The sequence below is a fragment of the Sinocyclocheilus grahami genome, unplaced genomic scaffold (assembly GCF_001515645.1).
Source record: "Sinocyclocheilus grahami isolate Dianchi unplaced genomic scaffold, SAMN03320097.WGS_v1.1 scaffold543.1, whole genome shotgun sequence".
Taxonomy (NCBI): Eukaryota; Metazoa; Chordata; class Actinopteri; order Cypriniformes; family Cyprinidae; genus Sinocyclocheilus; species Sinocyclocheilus grahami.
Window position 1 is genome coordinate 809,260 of NW_015505722.1, and position 26,713 is coordinate 835,972.

The window sequence follows — 26,713 nt, forward strand, 5'->3', positions numbered from 1 at the left end:
TGTCTTTGATTTGGGTAAGTAGAGTTAAATAGAAACCCGAAATGGGATTTGAGTACACAATATAAAGGACAAAGCTGCTAAAACAACAGGAAGTAAAAATCATAGTTAGACTGCGTAGCAAATGTGTGCAACTTTTGTCAAATTTATTATTATCACATTGTTTTTGTTAACAGCTGTCTCAAAAGAGTAAATCCTAAAAACTAGATGCACGTAACAGGCTTGTGCTATAGAATTGAACGTCATGGTTAAAACAGAGGCATAAGAAAATATTCCACATGTCTGGTATCAGTGTGTCCTGCGGAAACAAGACATATGTCATAGGTGTATTATGCACCAGAAATACTCAAATTCAACATTTAGAAATTTCACATAATCTGTATACTTCCCTTATAATAATCACACACCGAAAAAAAAGCAATAAATCACCCACTAACGTCTTTATAAGTATAGAACAATTGTCTTTAGACAGATAGAAATATCATCAATCGCCAGAGATTGAAAATAAGATAGACCTCCACTATGTTAGTGTATGTTTTTTAAATAACACTTTTCATATCTCTCTGCTTTAGGTTATTAAATCCACCATGTAATACATATTCCAACTGTTGTTCATTGTGCTGTCATTTAAAAATCAACAAACACTGCTCTCTCTTTAGGTTCAGCTGGAAGGACTCCATAGTGATGGCATTTTGCTGTCTTGAGCAATAATGACATGATGTGCAAGCAACAGCTTCACGTTCAGTTGTTGGCGGCATCAGCATGTCTGGGCCAGTTGTCTTCCTCAGAGGCGGAGTCAAACTCTTCCTCTGTTTCTTTGGGAGGAGCTCTGGATCACAAACACACAAAAAAAAATCTAAGTTTATTTTGCACATTCTTAGTTGGGGCTCTAGACTCAAAAACTGACTAGGGAGCTGCTGAGTCCTAAAATGAAACAAGAAGTCAAATGACTTTTTGAGTTGCCAACATTACAGGTTGATATGGATCTACTCATTTGATCTACTGAAGCGGCTGATTTAAAAAAAATAAATAAAAATCTGAAAGGATTGGACTGATTCATTAAAAAGGACTAGCTCCTAGGGGTGTGCGATATTGACAAAAAATAATATCTCGATAATTTCTGGGATTTTATCGATACCGATAATTAGACGATATTTTGCTGAGTGTGTTATTGTGCTGGTACCTTAAGGACTGCCGAAGACAGCTGACTCCTAATGTTTTTAATATTCTTCATATTCTGTGTGGTGGTCAGTTCATACTGAAAGAAATTAATCTTTTCTAATAAGTTTAAACTAATTTTTACATTTTATGGGCATTTTTACCTTTATAAAGCCATTTTTTTTCTAAAAGTGTCAGGGAATTAGAATAGTAAGACATTTAGGCTGTTACCAAGCAAATGAAATCAACACAGAAGCTGCAGCTGAAGTGGCATTTAGATGTATTTTGTTTAATGCAAGACATGAATGCATTTAACCTGCAATTACAAATGCATAAATAATGTTTTGATATATTAAACATAAAACGTTGAATACCGATATTTGAAATGATTTAAAACATGAAAAAAAAAAATAAAAAATTGAATGTCACATTTGTAATCATGGTAATTTTTGGAGAAAAACGGCACTCTTCGTGTGAAATTGAATAACTATATGAAGTGGTATAAATATATTAATTTTCTGCCATCATGTCTTGAATTTGTGATCACTCTAAATGCATTTTAATAGACTGAATCATGCAGTGAAAGAGAACACACTAAATGCGCACACGCACTAGTCTAGACTTCGCGTAATGTATGCGTGCGCTCTGTAGGGATGTTTTGAATGGTTTTTGCAAAATACTCGATAATGTCAAATCGCACATCGTTAAAACAACAATTACGATATTATCGCAGAGGATATATATTGCACACCCCTACCAGCTCCAAATCAAACTTTATATAAAAAAACAACAAACAAAAAATAAAAGATTGCTACCAACTACATTAGTTCAAAGCCTTAATTTTGTTTCTTCAGCTTTATGACTTAATGAAAAACTGTCAAAACCTGTACCTAATGTAACGTGGTCCACATTTGCCCTGGATCACCTCCTTTGTCAGTTCCACAGCAATGATGTCAGATTGAGGCACCTCAAACATGGGCTCCAGCAAGAGCGTCTCCTGAAAGACCAGAGATGACACATTTCAGAGATGTACCTGAAGGATTTACAGCAGAGATGTCCAGTCCTGCTTCTGGAGTAGGGCTGCACGATAAATCGCATGCGATATTTAACGCGCATCTTATCAGTAGAGCCGGTTCTGTAATCAGCGGTAAATCTCCATCACCTGCGGGCTTTCACATTGAGCAGCATTAACTGCACAGAGCCGTTGTTCACAGGCAAGCTGCGCAAAACCACGTTCATATTCGCGCGATTTTTTGCGCAGCTCGTCAGTGAACAACGGCTCTGTGTAGTTAATGCTGCTCAATGTGAAAGCCCGCAGGTGATGGAGATCCGCAGCTGATTACAGAACCGGCTTTCTGACAAGATGCGCATTAAATATCGCATGCGATTTATCGTGCAGCCCTATTCTGGAGTGACAGTATTTTGGAGTGTTTAACTCCAACCCCATTTAAACAAAACACCTCAAGCAGCTACTCAAGGCCTTCCAGACATGAGTGTTGTGGTAAACTGCAGCTAAACTCCATAGGACTTTGGACCTCAAGAAGAAGTATCAGACATCCTTGCCGCATTTACATTACATGGTTCAAGTAACCTAATTCCGATTTATTCCTCACATGTGGCACAGATCGAATATGACCAAAGAACAGGAAAAAGTGCATCGATTTTGATATGTGGAAATAAATCTGATATCAATCGGATACATGCATTTGCGTCTGCCATATGAGGACAGATCGGATATTCCTGTCAACACAAGTCATATGTCATTGAAAAAGCCATGCTAGCAAATTATGTTGACTCAGGTGGATGATTTTCCAGGTTAGTACCAGCAGTTTTGCCAAGTCTGTGGCATTCCTGCAGAATTGGGCTTATTTTAAAAAGTGAGTGAAGTGACGTGTGGCCAAGTATGGTGACCCATACAATTACGAGGCTCTGTAAGGATCTGCACCAGCATCTCTTCATCCAGACTGTGCAGTGGCACCACCACAGGCAGACGGCCCACAAACTCTGGGATCATGCCGAACTCGATGAGGTCCTGTGCTTCAACAAGCCGCAGGAGCCGGTCCTTTTCCTCAATCTCTGCCATTGCGTCCACATCATTTCCTGAGCTGTTGGCCAGATCTGCAGCTGCTGCAGCTCGACGCCCTTTGCCCAGGTTAGAAGGAGTCCCAAAACCAAGATACTGCAGGGGACATCAAGAAAGTGTAATATACTGATAGTCAGATAAATTTTGAAGAACCAATAAATAATTATACTGTAGAAAAATCACCTTTTCATTTTTCCTATGGCTGATGATCCTGTCCAGCCCATTGAAAGCACCTGATGCCACAAACAAAATGTTGGTTGTATCCACTTGTACTGTCTCTCCTCTCAACTTTCTGCTGTTCTTCTCTAGAACATTAACAATTGTTCCCTCAAGCAATTTCAGCAAACCCTGCACAGACAAATAGGAATATTAACATCCAAAGAAATTACACAATGCAAAAAGGTTCAATTCTGCTGGAGCTTTCTGTTCTGCAGTGAATTACCACATTATTCTGTTTATCCTACTACTCGTTACTAGTTTGGGTCCTACTTCACAGGTTGATCCTTTAAGATTTTCTTAGAAGCGAGTACAGAAAATCACAACAGCTAGCCACTGGGGTACCTCAAGGTTCGGTTCTTGGTCCGCTTCTCCTTTTGATATAAACGATACAGCTGGCAACATTAAGAAACATTTTTTATACCTTTTAAGTTTAACCTATCTATAAAAATTCAACACACTATCATTATTCAGCTGGTCATGACAGTAACAACACCAGCTAGGTCAGCTATGAACCCGAGGGGGGATCCCCACCACATGGGAAACCCATGGAAAAAACATGATTGGGCTAATTTTGATTAGAAATTGGGCTGGTTTTGTTTCGCAAACCTGGCAACCCTGTTTCCGGGTCAGTATATCTACCCGGAGTTGTTTCGTCAAGTGTACAGTGTAAATGGAGATATCGGATATGGGTCACTTTTAAAAGAAGATGTATGCTGGTCGTCAGAAAACATTGGATATAGTCAACAAATCGGAATTGGGCATCAAAAACTGCAGTGTATATGTGGCATTACAGAATTCATATCTAAAAGAATAAGACCACAAGGACGGACAGGCAAATCTTAAATGAGGCTTTGATTCCTGTTATTTACCATGATGGAACGGAGACCCCTGGCTCCTGTCTTCCGTTCCAGTGCAAAACGGGCGATTGCACGTAATGCATCTGGGGTTACATTAAGCTCACACTGAAACAAAAAAAAAAAAACACAAAACAGAAGATGACTAACTAGACTTACTACTGCACTAGCAAGAACCACTAAGGAGTATGAAATATGGGTTACACCATGGTGTACTTCAGGGGTGTCTGATCCGGCTCCTGGAGGGCTACTGTGTTTAGCTGAGCTGAGTTTAGCTTCAACCCTAATTAAACACACCTGAACCAGTTAATAAAGGTCTTCAGACTCACTAGAAACTTTCAGGCAAGTGCGTTGGAGCAGCTTGGAGCAAACACTGCAGGATATTGGCCGTCCAGGAGCAGGATTAGACACACCTGGTGTACATGTAGCATGCTATACATACTTTATCCATACTGAAGAGGGCCTGATACTGAGGGATCACTGCATTACGAGGCTCTGTAAGGATCTGCACCAGCATCTCTTCATCCAGACTGTGCAGTGGCACCACCACAGGCAGACGGCCCACAAACTCTGGGATCATGCCGAACTCGATGAGGTCCCGTGCTTCAACAAGCCGCAGGAGCCGGTCCTTTTCCTCAATCTCTGCCATTGCGTCCACATCATTTCCTGAGCTGTTGGCCAGATCTGCAGCTGCTGCAGCTCGACGCCCTTTGCCCAGGTTAGAAGGAGTCCCAAAACCAAGATACTGCAGGGGACATCAAGAAAGTGTAATATACTGATAGTCAGATAAATTTTGAAGAACCAGTAAATAATTATACTGTAGAAAAATCACCTTTTCATTTTTCCTATGGCTGATGATCCTGTCCAGCCCATTGAAAGCACCTGATGCCACAAACAAAATGTTGGTTGTATCCACTTGTACTGTCTCTCCTCTCAACTTTCTGCTGTTCTTCTCTGGAACATTAACAATTGTTCCCTCAAGCAATTTCAGCAAACCCTGCACAGACAAATAGGAATATTAACATCCAAAGAAATTACACAATGCAAAAAGGTTCAATTCTGTTGGAGCTTTCTGTTCTGCAGTGAATTACCACATTATTCTGTTTATCCTACTACTCGTTACTAGTTTGGGTCCTACTTCACAGGTTGATCCTTTAAGATTTTCTTAGAAGCGAGTACAGAAAATCACAACAGCTAGCCACTGGGGTACCTCAAGGTTCGGTTCTTGGTCCGCTTCTCCTTTTGATATAAACGATACAGCTGGCAACATTAAGAAACATTTTTTATACCTTTTAAGTTTAACCTATCTATAAAAATTCAACACACTATCATTATTCAGCTGGTCATGACAGTAACAACACCAGCTAGGTCAGCTATGAACCCGTGGGATAGTGTTTGATTACCAGTTTACCGTCACAGACTGCTTACTAGACTACCTGGTCATGCAGAGTCTCTTTAGCATCAAGATGAGACCCTTCCTGTCTTTCCTTCCTGTGCTTGTCATCTCAAATGCAGATTGCTGTAATGCTCTGTTGGTCCACCATCTGGCATGTGAAACCTCAACATGATTCAAAATGCTATGGTACATCTGGTTTTCAATGAACCTAAACACTTCTCAGTCTCACTGCACTGTTTGCTATTAGTTGCCCACATTGTCTGGATCTGTCAGGTCTAGATTCTGGCAAGAGTGCATCAGCCTTTATTACGGATCCTTTTGATTTATGTTAATTTTCATATTAAAACCTGTGATTTACAGTGTTTTCTAACCATGTACAATGCAAAAACTTTCCAGAGAAAACTTTCCAAGTCTGTCCACAGTTCCAGTTAGGGTCAGTTCATCTAGTCCAGAATTTGTTTGCTGGACCACCTCTATTTTTTTCCTTTTTTTTTTTCTTCCTTTCTTTTCTTTTTTTTTCTCTTTGTTAAATTATTACCTAATCTGAATTTCTTACCACTATAAAAACATTAACATTTTATAATTACTCTACTGTATGTATTGGTATCGGAAAACCACCTTTCTTATTTTATTATTAAAATTTTTTTAGGCCGGCTTTGTAACAAATGTACAAATTTGTTATACCCAAATTTATAGAAACCTCTATATCTCAGCTCAGGAGTTCCTTGGAACAAAACTAATCTCACCAGTGCTTTTCAAGGTTAAACATAGTCAAGCCACTTGAGATAGATTAACCCTTTAAACTATATTTATGTGGAAGAGAAATTGTATGACCAACTGACCAAAAAAAATGTCCTGTCATTGTTCAATGTGCTCGCAGCTCCTTAGATTTATATGAACACAATGTGGTTTATTCAACTCACGAGTTATTCAACTAACTAATATCTACTTTAAAAATTGCTGCACTGTTACACAAATTTGTGCATTACTTGTACATCATTAATTGTAAATAAATTACATAAATATCTATTCAACAATTCTGATTGTACGTTCAGGCAGCAGCCCTGATAAGAGATTTACAGCCGTGTAAAGTAGTCCATTAGGCCAGTAACTCTGTGTATTGGCAGTGACAGAATCATAGAGATCTGGGAAAGATGAATATGGCTGAAATATAATCACAGACCTGCTGTACTCCTTCGCCCCCGACATCTCTCAGCTGGTGAATTCCAGGCACACTGCCAATCTTATCCACCTCATCCAGGAACACTATGCCTGCAAGAGAATGACAAATGAATGATAAATCACAGACCTCCAAACAGACAGGGTTAATTAAAAAAAATAGTAAGTTCACTTAGAAAGAGGAATCAAAATGTTTCAGTGAAATGTTCAAAGGTGGCATTTTACATGGAGGCATTTTATATCAGTCAACTTCTGTTCCTCGTAATGAAAGATTATGACATTGATTTATTTTTTTTATTGAACAAAACATAAATTAACAGCAACAGCTAGACATAGTAACTTACACATAAGAAGAAACCAGTGATGGATATATACACACACATACAAGAAAAGAAAAAAGTGCAAACTGTAACTCGACTTTGTTGTGATCAATAAAGTCTTACTGGCTTCAAAACCTCTCTAGCAATTTATTAGGAAAATTCTACAAAAAAAAAACAAAAAAAACACAAGCTATAGATGGATGAGGTAGTTTAAACAGGAACAGAGTTAAGTTAAATCCATAGTTTCATGAATTGTAATAGAAATTATTATTATTAATTACATTTTCTTGTGTTGTTGTGGGAAAGATGCTGACAAGATATGCCAGTCAGGTCCACCAACAGAACTAAAGTGGCCGCCAGACCCAGAGAGCTTATAAGTTATTTAAATTATAGGAATTAATATATAATGATTGTGTTTTTATAACTGAGGGAAGAATGAAAGAGGCCAAATTGTTCTATAAAAATATAAATATCAATACTACGACCACTACTACCTCCACCACCAATAACAACAATAATTAAGCTTTAGCGTTAGTTCTGGCAGGTCACGTGAGTCAAGCTTGCATCAGCTGATTCTCAGCTGATCACATCTACCTATAGGAATACGACACCTATCGCGGCATTCCTATATAAGCTGTATTCAGTATTATTCAGCAGCTTTTTAGCTTGCTTCGGAGCAAATTACCCTCCTCCATCCCCAGCTCCACCTTTCGCCACAGTCAGGACTTAGCTTTCTGATATTCCTTGCTAATCAGACTCCTTTATCTTGAATAAAGTGTTACACTTAAATATCATTGAGTACATTAATGATATCTGCATTGTTCTGTTCTGTTAACCCTAGGGGGGTTATTATTGCTGCTCTCCCTGCTCATTCATGACAGGCTGCATGGATGGGCAGGGAGGTTTTTTGCCCAGAACAGAACCATACCGCCAAACCAAACTTTATGCTAAGTATCTATCATTCTGACGATAGTGGTCCTGACAGAAATAATGGTAATAACGTGATAATGGTAATAAAGTATCTAAAAAAGAAATGAAACAAATTATAGCATATAGGACAACCACATAGTCAATTATCATATTATAGCTATCATATAATTATGATTTAATTGCACTGTCAATTACATTTACACATACATACATACACATTATATTTGTCTATAAATAATTGTTGAACAGTATATTAAATAATATTCAGGCTTTATTCATCTATTGTAGAAGCAGTTTGTATTTATATGCCATAAAACTTGATTGAGGCATCAGCTCACCAGCTAGATTTAATCAATATTTAAGGATAAGAGCAGTGGGCTGAAAATTGTATTAAATCTGAATAACTGGTTTTGTGTTTCTGATGTGTGTTTTTCTTAAATGATATGTTCCCTTAACAGATGTAGCCATTGTGTAATTGATATTTGGAATTTATTTTTTCAATTAAGTAAGATTGTTTTCTTGGCGATAGCTAGAGACATGAGTAAAAGCACTGACTATTTAAAAGACGGGTTGTGGTTTTAATAGAATTCCTGATTTGTAGGTACTAATAATACTGTTCTTTTCCTAAATTAAATTTCTGCAAATGTTGATGTGTGGTATGTGCTCATGATTTATCAATGTATTAATCTGCCACCAAGCAGTGAGAGTTGTTTTAATCATCAAACTCTTAAAGATATTTTGTTGTTTGATTTTTTTGGTGAGTGATGGAAGATCGGATATGGTTATTTCTTAACATTCTGCTTGTTCTAACTCTAGCCACGGGTTTTGGATAGTGTCATATCTGATCCATTTGCAAATATAAAGTAGATGAGACGCTAAGTAATAGTGTAGAAAATCTGGTGCTGCTAGACCGCCTTGAGCTTGATTTTTTAAAAGTTTTTGTAAACTTATTTTAGGGTTCTCGTTTTTCCAGTAAAATGTGCTTATTGTTTGATTTAATGATGTCATGGTGAATAAGTAAAGGACTTTTGGTAGTGTTCACATTTGAACTGCAATTCGACCTATAATGGAAAGTGGTAGGTTCATCCATCTAGTTAAGTCGTTTTTTAACAGTGAAATAAAATTAAGGTTAAAGTCTGGTTAAGTCTGAAAATCTAAAGTTAAGTCTGAAAGGTTCTGGCAAACGTTTATTCCTAAGTATGCAATATTATTTATTGTGAATGAAGTGTCCTGTACACTAGTGTCATGTGGATTCATGTTCAGTGGTAAAATTGTTGATTTGGTCCAGTTTATGGAATAGTCTGATATAGTAGAATATTTGTTAATGAGTTTAATTATTTCTGAAAGTGATGTTTTGGGATTTTGTACAAAGCTACGAGAATACTTTTTGTGCGCAAAAAAAAAAAAAAAATAACGACTTTATTCAACAATTTGTCTCCTCCGCGTCACCCTGGTGCCATTTTGGAGAGTATCCACGAACGCAAACAGCGTATGCTATTCGGTGTCAGCCGCACCACACGGGATATGTTGTTTTCGTTTAAATCAAAGTGTAAACAATGTATCCGCGTGACGCAGCTGACACAGAACAGCATAAGCTGTTTACGTTCAGTGGATACTCTCCAAAATGGTGCTAGGGTGGAGACGAATTGTTGAATAAAGTCGTTATTTTAGTTTTCTTTGCATACAAAAAGCATTCTCGTAGCTTCGTGAAATTACGGTTGAACCCCTGAAGTCACATGGATTATTTTACCGATCTCCTTGCTACGTTTCTGGACCTTGATCGTGGAAATTACATTGCTGTCTATGGGAGGGTCAGAGAGCTGTCAGATTCCATCAAAAATATCTTAATTTGTGTTCCGAAGATGAACGAAAGTCTTACGGGTTTAGAACGACATGAGGGTGAGTAATTAATGACAGAATTGTCATTTTTGGGTGAACTAACCCTTTAAGTGTTTTATGAAGAAAGTACCAATTGACTTCATCAAAAGCCTTTTTTGTGTCCAGTTATACGACTAGGGGGGTTATTATTGCTGCTCTCCCTGCTCATTCATGACAGGCTGCATGGATGGGCAGGGAGGTTTTTTGCCCAGAACAGAACCATACCGCCAAACCAAACTTTATGCTAAGTATCTATCATTCTGACGATAGTGGTCCTGACAGAAATAATGGTAATAACGTGATAATGGTAATAAAGTATCTAAAAAAGAAATGAAACAAATTATAGCATATAGGACAACCACATAGTCAATTATCATATTATAGCTATCATATAATTATGATTTAATTGCACTGTCAATTACATTTACACATACATACATACACATTATATTTGTCTATAAATAATTGTTGAACAGTATATTAAATAATATTCAGGCTTTATTCATCTATTGTAGAAGCAGTTTGTATTTATATGCCATAAAACTTGATTGAGGCATCAGCTCACCAGCTAGATTTAATCAATATTTAAGGATAAGAGCAGTGGGCTGAAAATTGTATTAAATCTGAATAACTGGTTTTGTGTTTCTGATGTGTGTTTTTCTTAAATGATATGTTCCCTTAACAGATGTAGCCATTGTGTAATTGATATTTGGAATTTATTTTTTCAATTAAGTAAGATTGTTTTCTTGGCGATAGCTAGAGACATGAGTAAAAGCACTGACTATTTAAAAGACGGGTTGTGGTTTTAATAGAATTCCTGATTTGTAGGTACTAATAATACTGTTCTTTTCCTAAATTAAATTTCTGTAAATGTTGATGTGTGGTATGTGCTCATGATTTATCAATGTATTAATCTGCCACCAAGCAGTGAGAGTTGTTTTAATCATCAAACTCTTAAAGATATTTTGTTGTTTGATTTTTTTGGTGAGTGATGGAAGATCGGATATGGTTATTTCTTAACATTCTGCTTGTTCTAACTCTAGCCACGGGTTTTGGATAGTGTCATATCTGATCCATTTGCAAATATAAAGTAGATGAGACGCTAAGTAATAGTGTAGAAAATCTGGTGCTGCTAGACCGCCTTGAGCTTGATTTTTTAAAAGTTTTTGTAAACTTATTTTAGGGTTCTCGTTTTTCCAGTAAAATGTGCTTATTGTTTGATTTAATGATGTCATGGTGAATAAGTAAAGGACTTTTGGTAGTGTTCACATTTGAACTGCAATTCGACCTATAATGGAAAGTGGTAGGTTCATCCATCTAGTTAAGTCGTTTTTTAACAGTGAAATAAAATTAAGGTTAAAGTCTGGTTAAGTCTGAAAATCTAAAGTTAAGTCTGAAAGGTTCTGGCAAACGTTTATTCCTAAGTATGCAATATTATTTATTGTGAATGAAGTGTCCTGTACACTAGTGTCATGTGGATTCATGTTCAGTGGTAAAATTGTTGATTTGGTCCAGTTTATGGAATAGTCTGATATAGTAGAATATTTGTTAATGAGTTTAATTATTTCTGAAAGTGATGTTTTGGGATTTTGTAAAAAGCTACGAGAATTTTTTTTGTGCCAAAAAAAAAAAAAAAAATAACGACTTTATTCAACAATTTGTCTCCTCCGCGTCACCCTGGTGCCATTTTGGAGAGTATCCACGAACGCAAACAGCGTATGCTATTCGGTGTCAGCCGCACCACACGGGATATGTTGTTTTCGTTTAAATCAAAGTGTAAACAATGTATCCGCGTGACGCAGCTGACACAGAACAGCATAAGCTGTTTACGTTCAGTGGATACTCTCCAAAATGGTGCTAGGGTGGAGACGAATTGTTGAATAAAGTCGTTATTTTAGTTTTCTTTGCATACAAAAAGCATTCTCGTAGCTTCGTGAAATTACGGTTGAACCCCTGAAGTCACATGGATTATTTTACCGATCTCCTTGCTACGTTTCTGGACCTTGATCGTGGAAATTACATTGCTGTCTATGGGAGGGTCAGAGAGCTGTCAGATTCCATCAAAAATATCTTAATTTGTGTTCCGAAGATGAACGAAAGTCTTACGGGTTTAGAACGACATGAGGGTGAGTAATTAATGACAGAATTGTCATTTTTGGGTGAACTAACCCTTTAAGTGTTTTATGAAGAAAGTACCAATTGACTTCATCAAAAGCCTTTTTTGTGTCCAGTTATACGATTATTGTTTTTTTCTTGTTTTGTTTCCATAGATTCATTATATTGAATAATCGTCTGGTATTGTTTGATGACTGGCAGCTTTTAATGAAACCTGTTTGGTCCGGATGGATGAGGGATGAGATTACTGATTCAAGACCAGAGTGGCCAAAGCTTTACTTATTATTTTTAAATCTGTATTAATAAGAGATAATGGGTGATAACTAGTGCATAATGTTGTGTCTTTATTTGATTTGAGTAGAATTGTAATTAGTGTTGAGTTCATACGAGCTGGAATAGAAGTACTTTTAGGTCATTTGCATGAATAATGGTGATATGGTTGACCAAGAGTGTTTATAAAATTCTGGTGGGTATCCATCTAAACTTGGGGCTTTAGAGTCAAGAGTCTGTTTATACTCAATTTCTGATACAGATTCATCTCATGAGCTCTTTGGGTTGAGGTGCTTGCTTCATAGGAATGCAGAACATAAACGTACAAAGTTGCAGAATTTGTTCTTCAGTCTGGCCATCTTCAGCTCCGTGAAACCACTGGTTACTATAGTAAATTGTGTTGTTTTTTTTCTAAGATGCAATACATGAAATTGTGAAGTCTGAGAGTCTGACCTTGCTGCGCTTTCTCGACTGAATAGTTGGCGTCCTGCAGAAGTTTGGCAATAACAGACTCTATGTCCTCGCCTACATAGCCCGCCTGGGTCAGGGTGGTACAGTCACAGATGGCGAAGGGCACATCCAAGCATTTAGCCAGAGTCTGGGCCAGCAGGGTTTTACCTAGGAATGTCAACAATATCATGTCAAAATATTTCAAAATACAAAGTTTCAATATGCATCAAAATAATCAAATATTAACATTTCATTCAGTTGACTCATTTTTAATTTAAGCGTCACACAGACTATTTTGTATTGAAAATGTAACACTAGTTTTGTGGTTTTCTCTCATAAAAATTAGAATATGATCACCTTCTTGCGATTCTGTCTTTAATACTAATGCTAACATATCCTAAAAAGATAAATCACACAAATAAATGGACGGGACATACTTCAAAAAATCTAAATGAAAACAATTAGATTTTTTGGCCTTATTTTCAAGACAAATAAAAACACTTTTCTCCTAAAACCACAAATTGTTTGTTAAATTGTCATGAAAATATTGTAAAAATAGGGGGGGGAAAAAACCTTAATAGTATTAAAAATAGGCTCCATTTTCATTCTGGAAAAAAATTATTAATGTTTCAAAAAGAAAGAAAAAAAAACTTTTTGGGGTGAAATATGAATTTCTAAGTATTTTTCACGAGGTTGACCCAAAAATAGATTGGATAAAAATATAAGGCATGTTAAGGCAGCTGGTAATTTAAATTGTAAATGGCAGATCCACATCTCTTTGGGATGCCAGCAAGAATACACCAAATCTTATTGGTGTGGAAAACCCGTACTAACCTGATCCAGTAGGTCCCAGCAACACAATGTTGCTCTTTTCCAGCTTAATATCAGTGTGGGCGGAGTCCAGCACGTCCCTGCCCCTTTTGTCTTGAGGAGCTTGCTGATTGGTCTGCTGCTGCACAGACGCACCCAGAGCGTTGCCACTGGGACTGATGCCAGCGATCTGAAGGAGCTCTGAGAAATAAAATCGAAAACACCAGATCTCGTTATTTATTTAAACATGAAAAAGCAAGACTCCAGAGGAATTTTGCAGTCAAAGCTGCTTTTGCCCGGAACCCCTGTGGGCTAAATCTCTAAACATATGAAATATCCACACACAGATTTTGCTTCTTCTACTTTCAGTCAAGTGTGGAGAGTGCTATTTGTTTTTAGAGGAATAGTTCCGGAACTTTCAGCACGTTAAAAAACAAAACCAAAAAAAATTCTACAAAATATCTAAATTCATTCATTATTAATTCTGGGTGAACTATTGCTTTTATAAAGTTTCCAATTTCAAAACCATTTCTCATAAATTCACAGTTAAGCTACTGTTATACATAAGCTTACTCACAGCTTTATTTCATATCTCAGGATCTAAGTTGGGCTAGTGGTCACTATTGCGCAAACCATAATTATGTCATCAGAAGGCCTAGTTTCCAAGCCCTGTCCAGTATGAGCTATACATAAGAACCAAAAGGACAGAAGCCCCAGTGTGAAATCTGAAAGGCCAGAGACCATGAGAGCCGTAACTAGGTCATTGTAACACTTTATCCAACTTTTTGGAGGTCAGCGACGAACCCAACTGATCCTGAAGTGCCCCGCACACAAGCACAGAGGGTTGATATGCGTACACATAAACATGGAGTCATGTTGTGCCTGCAAATGTCACTGTTTGTCCAACATATCAAATACATCTGGCCATCAGAAAGTTAAAATGTTTCCTCTGTTAGGTTATTCTACTCTATGTGAAAGTGAAGTACATAAAACAGCCACTTACTTGTAAACCTGTATTCATCTTCACGTCTTCTGATCTCTAACTCTACGGAGAAAAGGACAGTTAACTTAGCATGCTGACTACATCTAACACCACAACATGAGTTGTGTAACAGAAACAGCAGGGGAAAGTTCAGATCATTACGCTGACTCTAGCTTTAGGAGCCTAAAATACTCTGGATACACTACTGGAAAAAAGCCAAACCCTCATATGACTCCACAGATCAGTGAGCTGAAGAACAGGGAAGGTATCTGTCATAAACTACCATTCAAACCTTTAGGGTCAGTAGGAATTTTTTTTTAAGACATGTTTTTATTCTTTTAAATTGATTAAAAGTATCATTATAAAACGTTCCGGTCATTGATTCTGATGTAAATTACTCTACAAACATACACCTTTGTTTACTTCTGTGTGTTGCTCTACCACCACTTTGTTGGAACCACAACTGATTCTGAGGAACTACATTGTTTGGCGGAAGAATACTGTTTTTATTAATATCATTACACTTTATTTGCTCTGATTTATTTTGTGAAACCTTACTATGTATATGGAATAACCGTTTTATAAAAGCAATAAGCCCCGTGAATCCGCTTTGCGTCGTGCCTAACAACGCCCCTTAGCTGTTATAAATTCACTGTAAACCACGGCTTCTTGGGGATTATTGCTTTAATAAAGACTTTTTAGTTTTCAAAATATGAAGCAGCACAACTGTTTTCAACACTGATAATAATCAGAAAAGTTTCTTGAGCACCAACTCAGAATATTAGAATGATTTCTGAAGGACCATGTGACACTGGAATAAATTACATTCTACTATATATTAAAACAGAAAACAGATTAACTTGCAATATTATTTCTAATCAAATAAATGCAGCCAATATTATATTTAACTGACTTTTGAGTTAAAGCCAGTTTGAAATGATTCATAGAAACCATCAACTTTCAAAAGAAAAGTTGAAATCATAAATAATGTGTCAAACGAATCTAAAGATACAGTGTTTTGGAAAGCTAGCAGCCAAATAAAATGTCTGTTAAAATTAGAGATCGACCAATATATCGATTTACCGATATTTTTCCCGATATTTAAGCATTTTACCATAATCGGATATCGGTTTTGTAATATCGGATTCACCGATAAACGCCGCCATGTTGGAAATAAAAGCGCTGAACTGAATTCTCTCTCTGTTGTCTATGCTCATCATTAGTCTCATGAAGTCGGAGTCACGTAGATAGTCCGTCAAGATCCTCTCCCAATAAAGATGTAACTTTGCATGAGTTAAAATAATACAGCCATGAATGAGCGCATGTTGGAAATAAAAGTTTAGTTCTCTCTCTGTTGTATATTTGTTCATCATTAGTCTCGTGAAGTCTCGTTTGATATTGCTGTTCACTCACCGGGTTGATGCTCAGGAAATGCTCCAGCACGGCCACCGCATGTAACTTTTAACATGATTCACTTGTTTAAAATACCCTAAATTATATTAGCATTTACTATATAACCATTGTTTCGCTAATAAACATCTAAATAAATACAGCTCTATGGAAATGAGTGATTTATTATCTCCGCGAGCGATCGCAGTTTCAGTATAGTTCTGTGTAACTGCATAGATAAACTATGCTGTCAGCAGGCATTTCAAAATCTAGAAGGACAAAAACTTTATTAATAATTCTGATATAACATTCCAGTTGAGAAATGCAATAAAATACGATGTTTTGTTTGTTATATTTTAATATTCCAGAGAATATTATTCAGTGAATTAACATTATCCAGTGATATATTCTTGACTCTGTAGCTATTAAACAGCTTATAAACCTACTAAAACTGTAGTTTAAAATCAAAAAGTTGATACGACTCCTGTCCTTTATTTATTTTCTCCATTTGAAAACATTAGACATTCTACATTTATTTTGCTTATTGTTAATATTAGTGTTGTTGCTGTTGATGCTTTTTATAAATCAAATGTTTTTATTGTTGAAATATGAAGATTAAATTTAACATGAAAGACTGCTAATTTTCAACACTTAAAAAAAAAAAGATGGCTGAAAGGAGGAAAACCCAAGGTGAAGTATGTTCTTACTTCACTCAGTCATTTACTTACTTTATAACAGTAAATAAATATTGGTTCTGCATATCGGTTATCATGCACATAAACATGCAAATAATTGGTATCGGTATCGGTTATAAAAAAATCAATATCGGTCGATCACTAGTTAAAATCCTTGCAATATTGCCTATGTTGCTTAAGCTTACATCTTCTGAAAAATCAGCGTGATTATATTTATTATGACTTTTGTTGGCGATCCCAAATCAAGCAACAAGGCGAATTCATTATCCTGTATCATTATATTGGTGCATTTAAATGAAAATGATTACATTTTACATATTCTTGTGCTCATTCACCAAATAACAAGGTGGAAAACATTTTAACAAGACCTGTACAGCTTGATTATTAGTATATTTTTTCATACATACAAAATTTTAGGCCATTTCAGAGCATATAACGGTTGAGATATACTGAATCCTGTTGAAAGACTAAAATTAGTGATAATATTTTACAGTAAGGTTTGTTAACATTAGCTACCAAAGGCAATGAACAACATTTTTTACAACTGTAAACAGCATTTAGGTCATTATTTTATTAATAAATGTGACCCTGGAGCACTAAACCAGTCTCAAGTCGCTGGGGTATATTTGTAGCAATGGCCAAAAATACATTGTATGGGTCAAAATTATTGATTTTTCTTTTATGCCAAAAATCATTAGGATATTAAGTAAAGATCATGTTCCATGAAGATATTTTGTAAATTTCCTACCGTAAATATATCGAAACTTCATTTTTGATTAGTAATATGCATTGCTAAGAACTTAATTTGGACAACTTTAAAGATGATTTTCTCAGTATTTAGATTTTTTCAAATAGTTGTATCTCAACCAAATATTGTCCTATCATAACAAACCATACATCAATGGAAAGCTCATTTATTCAGCTTTCAGATTATGTATAAATCTCAGAAATTGACCGTTATGACTGGTTTTGTGGTCCAGGGTCACAAATGTCAGATTATGATACATTACAAACCTCTGGGAGAGAGGGGACTCTGTTTGTCTGTTTCCGCTTGCTGTCGGCCTGCTGCCGGGAGGTTGTTGTAGATCCGTTTGTAATGATTATAGACGGCAACTGCCAACACTTTCTTGGCGTATGACTGGCCAACAACGTATTTGTCGAGGTAGGCATAAATCTAAAGAGGTGGAGACAACAGAAGCCCACAACAGTGAGCAGATGTTTACTGCATTTCTAAGAACGGACGTCACAGGGTTAGCTTCGAGCAGTTTACTTGATCTAATTACACAAAGATGAACTGAAGTTAACGTAATAACATCTGGATGGTGTGATGGAATCGTACCTTTTTAGGAGCTGGAGGGGGTTTCTGAGCTAATGCATATTTAACATGCTCCGAGCTCTCCGCTTCCTTATTCAAACCCTTCTTCGAGTCCGTCTCAGACAGAACCACGAAGAAATGATGGCACTTTTCACATTTCACAAACCGTGTGGAGGCTGTGTGGAGCAAATACAAGACAGTTGTTCAGGCAATGAAATAAAGTTAATAGCATCTGTAAATCTTGGAAAGCGAACATTTCTTTATGACACAGTTTGAGCAGTTGATATAGATCATATATCATACTAATTCTCCATTACGCTTGACTGATCGCACAGACTCTATTGGACGAGAGCTGAACTGGATGATGACATCACTGAATCATCAATGAATTGACTTTAGCTGAAAAATGATTGATGGTTAATGTCTTCTTGCATTATTGACAAACTATTTTCCTGTTGGACTCTGTAAAGATGCTTTGACACAATCAGTATTGTATAAAGCGCTATATGAATAAAGGTGACTTGACATTAGTTTTGCTTCAGGATCCAGATCTTACTTTGGGCATCACGTTTTGTCACAAAACACAATATTGTACAAAAAAATGTAACAAAATGCCAAGGTCAATGACGTGACATTAATTCTTTCTCCTACCTATTATTTATTAAAAGTTACATTTTATTTATGAATTGCATTTTTAATGACTACAGCTAATTTCTGAATTAAAGATGATTTATATATTTTTTTATATGTTTTTTATATTTTTGTGGAAAAAATGTAAAAAATATCAGGATGATATAATTGTTCTGAAATCATAATGAAGGGAAAAAAAATAAATAGTATCTAATCTTTTGTAATTATTTTTTAGACAAAAAAAGATTTAAAATAACACATTTTAACAAAACTTCTTCACCGTTTATTAACATCTGACAAAAAAAAAAAAGCCAAATCAAAGTCATGATCAACAAAATAATGTGGCGCATCCAACATGTTGTTTTTATGAATTAGTAATTCATGACATTTGTAAAAAAAAGAAAAACAAAAGAAAAGAGAACTAACTAAATAAAATTTACCTTGGAAAAAAAAATATTGAAAAAAAAAAAAGTAATGTATACACTTTTTTTTACTTTAAAAATATATAAAAAATAGCAAAAAGAATCTATTAAAAATAGCATAAATATTTTTCAAAACCATATAAAACCAACAAGAATACAAACAAAACATAAATAAATATATATATATATATATCTTTTCTTTTCTTTTAAGAATTTGGTAAATGTGCTTTAAACTGGATTTTTCCTTTCTTTTAAAACCCTTTTCCTTTTTTTTAAAGGTACCATTGACAATTCTGTAAAATCCGTGAATGTTCTTGATTCCTCTAGTTATTATTAAAACCTAAGATAATGAACATTAAATACTGGCCAATGGAAAGAGAGATACTTACACACTAAAGTCTCCACGTGTGTACAAGGATCTCCACATTTTGGACATCTCAGTTGACTGCCACCTTTCCCTGAACCTGCAGCGCCTGACGCCCGCTTTCCACCCACCTCACCCGCACCCTTCTGCAAAACAGCACCGTCAACAACGATCAGTATCTTATACATTAAACAAGCATTCATGTAAATGTAACAAACAGACTGAAATGCACCTTTCCGCCATCGCCGTCTCTGGGTGTGCTGTCTTTAGAGGAGAAACACACTGCTGTCTGTGAAAACGATCTCACGCGCACAAACGGAGGTAGATGAACTTCATCACACGCTGCTCTAGTGTGGCTGAAGAGCTGAACATGTGAACGGGAAAAACCTGCCAGAATATAATACCAAACTATTAAACCAGCTGAATTACATTTGATGGACTCACATTTCGGCCGGAAGCGAGGTTTAGAGTTCAAAAACGTCTCTTAACAAACATGCAGCTTTTCGCTTAACAAGACATTAATTGATGGACTGTGATGTTTTTATCAGCAGTTTGGACTCTCATTCTGACGGCACCCATTCACTGCAGAGGATCCATTGCTGAGCAAGTGATGCAATGCTACATTTCTCCAAATCTGTTGAAGAAACAAACTCATCTACCTCTTGGATGGCCTGAGAGTGATACATTTTCAGCTAATTGTCATTTTTGGGTGAAGTACTCCTTTAAGTATTGTAGCGTCTCGACCAATCTAACACACTAATTTTAATTTGATTTAACAAATCAATTATTCATTAGGTTAACAAATCGTCACAGTCCCCTCACTCAATAAACTGGATGCCAGGATGTCTGCTGAACACCGGGTCACCATGACAACTAACCATGATATGACTGGTTTTATTACGCCTCCAGGAATGTGAGTAGGATAACCCATTCTGTGTCCCCAGGACAAACGCACAGTAGAAATGGACTTTTCTACTAATTAATTCATAGGAAAACCTTTCTTTGAATGAACACACATTTTCTTCAGGCCATTGTGTATATTATTGCTGTGTTGTATTTAATCTGTTGTATTATAGACTATTTTTATTCATGCTTACGATAAACCACTCATTCATATATCTCTGCACACTACAAAATCTCCATAACAATTACCTGCAATCCCTGGAACCACCTGCACTCTCACCAGTGAGAGTCTAACCCGGCTGTTCCACATCGTGGGTACCACGGATAGCCTACTGGCTAACAACATCGACAAACAACCATCTTACCCAGACTAACTCAACAGGTGACACAGCCTCGACACCTGCTGCACAAGCTCGAGGACCCTCACCTTGCTACAGCCTACATCACCACAGCACACCACCTAACAGCATCCACCATGGCACCACAACCACTCCTGGAGGCAACAATAGCCAGAGAAGCCACCACTGTCTCCCAGCCGTGAGTGGCAGGGGCGTGTCTGGATTGTTCAGCACCTTTGACGTCGCTCGCTGTTGTCTATTGGATGGACAACAACGTTCGAAAGGGGGGAATTATGTAGCATTTTGACCAATCAGACATCCCACTTTTTGTTATATTTAACAAATAATATCGAACTCCCCATCACCTAACCAAATGGCCAATTACGAGGGTCTATGGACCCTTCCCCCGAAGTGCACCTAACACCTCAGAAAGGCAGAACAGGCCTCTGGTTCCATGGTAACCAATGCTGATATCACTGGTTTTATGGCCTAAAAGGAATGCAGGGGATAAACTCCCTCATTTTCCTCATAAGAAAGGCACAAATGCACAGGAGAAACTGACTTTTCTACTAATTAATTCATAGGAAAACCTTCTTTGAATGAACACCCATTTTCTTCAGGCCATTGTGTATATTATTGCTGTGTTGTATTTAATCTGTTGTATTATAGACTATTTTTATTCATGCTTACGATAAACCACTCATTCATATAAGTAACTCTACCATGTCTAGTATCTATGAATTCGTCTTCGGATGATCTAACTGAGAGTGCATATTACATGCTGATACCTCTGCAACATATGGATGTTCTAAGAATCATTACTAATTTCTGCATCAACACTCAAGTGAATTACATATGCAAAATACCATGCTTACAGACAAAGAGTCATAAAACTCCCCAGTATTTCCAACCTCCCGCTTGGGATTTCAGCCTTCCTCATTGGACGAACCCATCTTGAGAGGCGTGAATCTCTGCAGGCTTTAAAGGCCACACTCCATGTGACCCGCCCTAGTCGGTGGTTCGGTCAGAAGCTAAGAAAATGTGAGAACGCTTCAGGATACCAAAGCTTGTGCCAGGCCTTTCGGCCTCGACTTTCATTCACCAAAGACTCTGACTCAAACTGGTTCTTTTCATCGACCCGAATTCAGCAAAGATCAACGGGAAGCTTTAAGATTTGCATCAGGAATCTCTTTCAGACCGCCGAGTCTCGCTAAGTATCAAACTTAGTCTTATTAATTTGATACATTAAGTATCAGTTACACCTTTTTACAAGGTTTGTTTGAACTAAGAATTTGACGTTTTCCCGGCTTGGATCTGTTGAATATACATGCAAAGTGTTCCATAAAATTCATTCTTTATGCCTCTTCCTATGCTGAGTTAAACTTTAACCCTTTCCTATACCAACTGTATGTGTGTGTGTGTGTATGTGTATGTTAGACCAGCTTAATGTGTTTATGTAGTATGTTAGACTAGTTTAAGTGTTTATGTAGTTAATAAAACCTTACTTGTATCACACTTGACGTGTTCATTGTTTGCTCATAACCGGAGTCAATAATCATGCAGATTTACGTTACAAGCTTATAGAATTGTACAGTAAGAAAGTTATTTCCCTTAACCAGGAAATTAACGTTCTTAGAATTGACAAGACAGTTGACCCTGAGTGGTCAGCTAAATATCTACAGCGGATCTAATATATGAATAGTTAATTATAACTAGTTATGGTTAATTATTCATATTTCCTGTTGTGAGCTAAATTCGCTACAGTATATATTATTTCTGTAATAAGCACTCTTTTAATAGCACGTTTAAGTGCACTTATTTTACTATAGTTTTACACAGCATGGTATGTGAATATGATAATTACAACACCATCAGAAGCCATTACTATACACTGTCCTGATCATAAAACGTAACAGTCGCGAAAACACACAAAAACTAAATCAATAAAAATGAGACCTTATTAATAAACACCACTAATACTGTGATGTAAACATTGGACTCAGTGAATTTATGAAAGCGTTATAATAATAATAAACTGTCTGATAGTTTATGTTGTGTTGGCAGCTCTGTGGCCATTGTAGGAATGTTGCAACTTTCGAGCATGCCGTGATATTTAACATCCGGGAACTGAACAGTTGAGTTAGTATTTGATAATTTTTTTGAAAACAAATAATAACATTCTTGGGGAATTTTAAGTACCATGAAGTAACGTCCCCAAACCATTGCACTAAGGATTTTTAAAGGGGTCATATGATTAGGGCTGGGTATCGAGTTCGATACTTTTTAGGCACCGAACGAATGGCCTCGATACCATCGAGTATCGAAAAACGTCTTGTCGTTCGGTACCAACTTTCGATACCTAAGGGGTTAATCTCATCAGCTCAGTGAGCCAATAAGCCTGCAGCACTAGCCGGTGTGTTCGACTAGAAGAGGTGCGACGCAGATCGATCATCTGCGAGAGCGATTCGAAAGCGCACGGAGCAGTCTGCTCTCTTTAGCTCTCGTGGTACTGTAAAACCACCAATATAGAGTAGCGCGGCAGCTGCGTGGAGTTCCGATCATATGCAGATGTCCATTCATACTAACGTTACACGACCGAAAGCGTGTGTTATGTGACCATTCATGCAAACTGTAGCAATAAATAAGATTTATATTCCGCTTTTACTCAAAACTCACTTTAAACCACCATCGAGTGTTTGTAATAACTTCCGATTGCCGTCTAACAGGGCCGGATTTACACATTGCTCAAGACATTGAGCAAATAAATAACAAACAATAGGGTAAAAAAATGACAAACTATTTCCATGTCTTCCACCTTTTTTATGTAGGCTACGGAAATCAGGCTTTCTTTCTCCTAATCTCTTTCACAGACGCACACACAGTGCAGACACGCGGAGACTTCTTGTCAGCGCTGCACCGTGAATTTATCATTAAAATAGTTTCGCAGCTGAAAAGCTACATGACATTTCTCAGTAGCGAGGTTCATGAAGGAGTTTAACTTAAAGATTCGCTATTAGTAGACGCTGCTGCTGAACGCTGCTGAGAGACACACAGACGCAGGTATTCACACGCACTTAATCTCTCTTTTGCCCTCTCTCTAATAACCGCATTAGACTGCATTAATAACTGCGTTAGCCTGCATATCAATGGCTCAAGCCTCTGTTATCAGCTCTAAAATGACGTTTTGGAATTTGCAACGGAAGGTTTGGGATGAGGTGCGTAAAAAAAATAGTTCAACCCACAAGCTTTATTAAAACTATTTTGCACTGATTTATTGTGTTGGTTACATTTTGTTCCTTTGTGCAGTGGCTCAGGAGATGAGTCTTTGAGTTTGCATAAACATCAACAAGCTGAAAAATAAAACCAAAGTTTTTTTTTAAGATAATGTAATCTTGTTCAAAATGATTTCATATAATTGGTATCGAAAAAAGTATCGTTCAGGAACCGGTATCGAAGTCAAGGTATCGGTATCCGTATCGATATCGAAAAATGTTGAACAATACCCAGCCCTACATATGATGAACAAAGTAGTTTCGCTTTCACAACGAAACACACAGTGTCTCCCCGACATGACGGCGGCAGCAACAATACTACAGCGAGAATAAAAGTTACGCCGCCTTTCTTTGCGTGAACATTTGGGAGGTGTTATGCAAATCTTCCCACATAGTGACATAGACATGTGGGGGCGTGTTAGAACGAGCCATTTTAGGTAGGAGTGGCTGACTCTTAACTTTTATAAAGAATATCTCTTTGGATTTGAGACTTTAGTCTTTGCAACTTTACAGATCTTCTTTATGCACCAAGAGCTTGTAACAATCCAAAGAGAAAGGACAAATTGAAATCGCATCATATGACCCCTTTAAGACAAAAACTTCCCTTAAACAAGTAGGTTTTGGGAACAACAAGACCAGAACCTTCTGAGAAGTAAAAACTGTTATCTGGGCTGCTGATAAGAACCCATGTCCAATGTAACGTTACTATAACAGTTATTCAGCTTTTTAATTGAGTGTTAATAGTTGACTCACCTTTATGAACTGACTTTACAATCACCCTCACTGCAGGTCTACATGAACAGGACATATTTACAACCAAATCTGATGGAAAACATAATAATAAAATACATATTACATACACACGTACAGTATGTTACTATATACACACTGCCACTAAAAATAAATAAAGTTGGAAAGTGCTGTCAGATATAATTAGTAACTGTCATATATTATCTAAACTGAAAATAAAAAGCAAGAATACATGTATTGGCGTTATGAAATGCAGTAGCGCTCAGCTACACATGCGTTACTGTCAATGATGGCAGACATGTTTAACTCACTGGAACTGTGTCCGAGTTTCCTCTGAAGCAGTTTTGACTTCCAGTAAGCGGATCTAACAGCGGGGTCTGGGCGGAATAAAAGCTTGAAGCGGTTTCATGCCGGTGTCAGTGTCTGCTGCTCTCAGAAATGATGTTAGATGAAGTTTAGTGTTGATCAGTGTGATGTGATATAACCTCTGCTGTCATGAAGTGAGTCAGCATGACGTACATGGCCAGATAGAGCTCTGTTTGTGTCACGTGACACCGAAGGGGCGGGGCCGTCGAGCGGCAAACTTTATTGGCTGTTTCCTGTCAGACATGAAGGGCGAATCCCAAACGTACGGTGGCGGAGAAGTGCAAAACAAATCACAATTCTGAAAACAAAATAACAAATTACAAACGCAAATGCAAGTCTAAAAAACAAAATAACAAGTCAGAAAACACAACAACAATTCAGAAAACATTATAACAAGTCAGAAAACACAATGACAAATCCGAAAACAAATGAACATTTGTACTGTCAAGTATACTACTTGTTGCAATTAGTGGCAATTATCTGCACTTCAGTATTGTAGTACATTATAAAACAGTATGCAATAATAACGTATTGAGTGTAAATTATAATTTTAATTATTAAATGGATGCCACCTTATTTGTACAATAAAGCCCTCCCTACACCTACCCTAACCCTACCCCATACTTTATTTTCAACTTTTTGATTATTTCCTTAATTTTTATTGAAAATAAATGCCTTTACGATGTGATACGAGATTTGAAAAGGGAGGAAAAAAAGTTTGGCAAAAGGCGGGATCGAACCCGGGTCGATCGCATCAAAAAGCCAACAACACGCGCTTATCCATCTGCGTCACTGGAGCTGATGTTTACAGTCACTTTTAACTAAATGTAAATAGACACTCTGTATTTTTTATTCCATAGTAAGGGCAATTCATACAATACATTTAAACTGAGCTACTTTACTACCATCTTCGAACTTTCTACCACGACTCTGCTGTTCTTCGGCTGGTTCTTCCTGTATAAGTTGATTGACAGATGTCTCGTCCAGTCAGCGGTGAGTAATCCCAAACCAATGGGCTGTCTCAAACTATACCTACCTTTTCCAGTTTGTCCATTTGTTTTCGGATTTGTCGTTGTGTTTTCTGATCTTTTTTTTGCACTCCTCGGCCACCGTATAAACGGATATTTTGCGCTCTTGAAGGGCACTTCGGGAAGGAGGTCGCCTTTTAAAAGTGAACAACTGAATCCCTTCACGAAGGGCCCTTCCAGAAGTACGCTAGCGAAGGGAGCATGCAATGGTCACTTCACGGAAGTGATTTCCGTTTGTGATCACGTAAACTTCGGTTAGGAGATCTTGTGATGCTTTTTAATACAAACGTAAATAGAATAGGCTAATTAAATTTGTTTATTTTAATGTAAGACAAAAATATTTTTCGTCAGTGATAGAAATATGATTTAAGATGGTAGTGCAAGCAAGTTTAGTTTGAAAAAGTTTAATAGTAAATAAGACACAATTAGACAATATTTGAATAAAATAATAATAATAAATAATTATTTGCAACAACTGATGGAGTGCTGAATGCTGCACGCATGCGCAGCGGTGTCAAGGTAACATTTAGTCAGTCATTCCCTTCCAAACGCTTATATGAGACAGTAATGCCCTGCACCCTTCAAAGAACACACTTCAAG

The 26,713-nt window shown here is 37.0% G+C and overlaps 1 protein-coding gene across 1 annotated transcript; it reads right to left on the bottom strand.

Moving 5' to 3' along the window:
- Nucleotides 1-120: 120 nt before the first annotated feature.
- Nucleotides 121-25,246, bottom strand: clpxb (caseinolytic mitochondrial matrix peptidase chaperone subunit Xb). The gene is made up of 15 exons (XM_016238580.1): nt 25,031-25,246; nt 24,723-24,791; nt 19,689-19,843; nt 19,482-19,602; nt 18,065-18,216; nt 17,740-17,899; nt 14,663-14,704; nt 13,684-13,860; nt 12,853-13,017; nt 6,891-6,979; nt 5,144-5,308; nt 4,754-5,056; nt 4,327-4,419; nt 2,046-2,152; nt 121-826 (listed from the first exon to the last, which is right to left on the bottom strand). Exons 2-15 carry the CDS (start codon nt 24,775-24,777, stop codon nt 739-741), a joined length of 1,872 nt encoding a protein of 623 aa, XP_016094066.1. The 5' UTR covers nt 24,778-24,791; nt 25,031-25,246; the 3' UTR covers nt 121-738.
- Nucleotides 25,247-26,713: the final 1,467 nt, after the last annotated feature.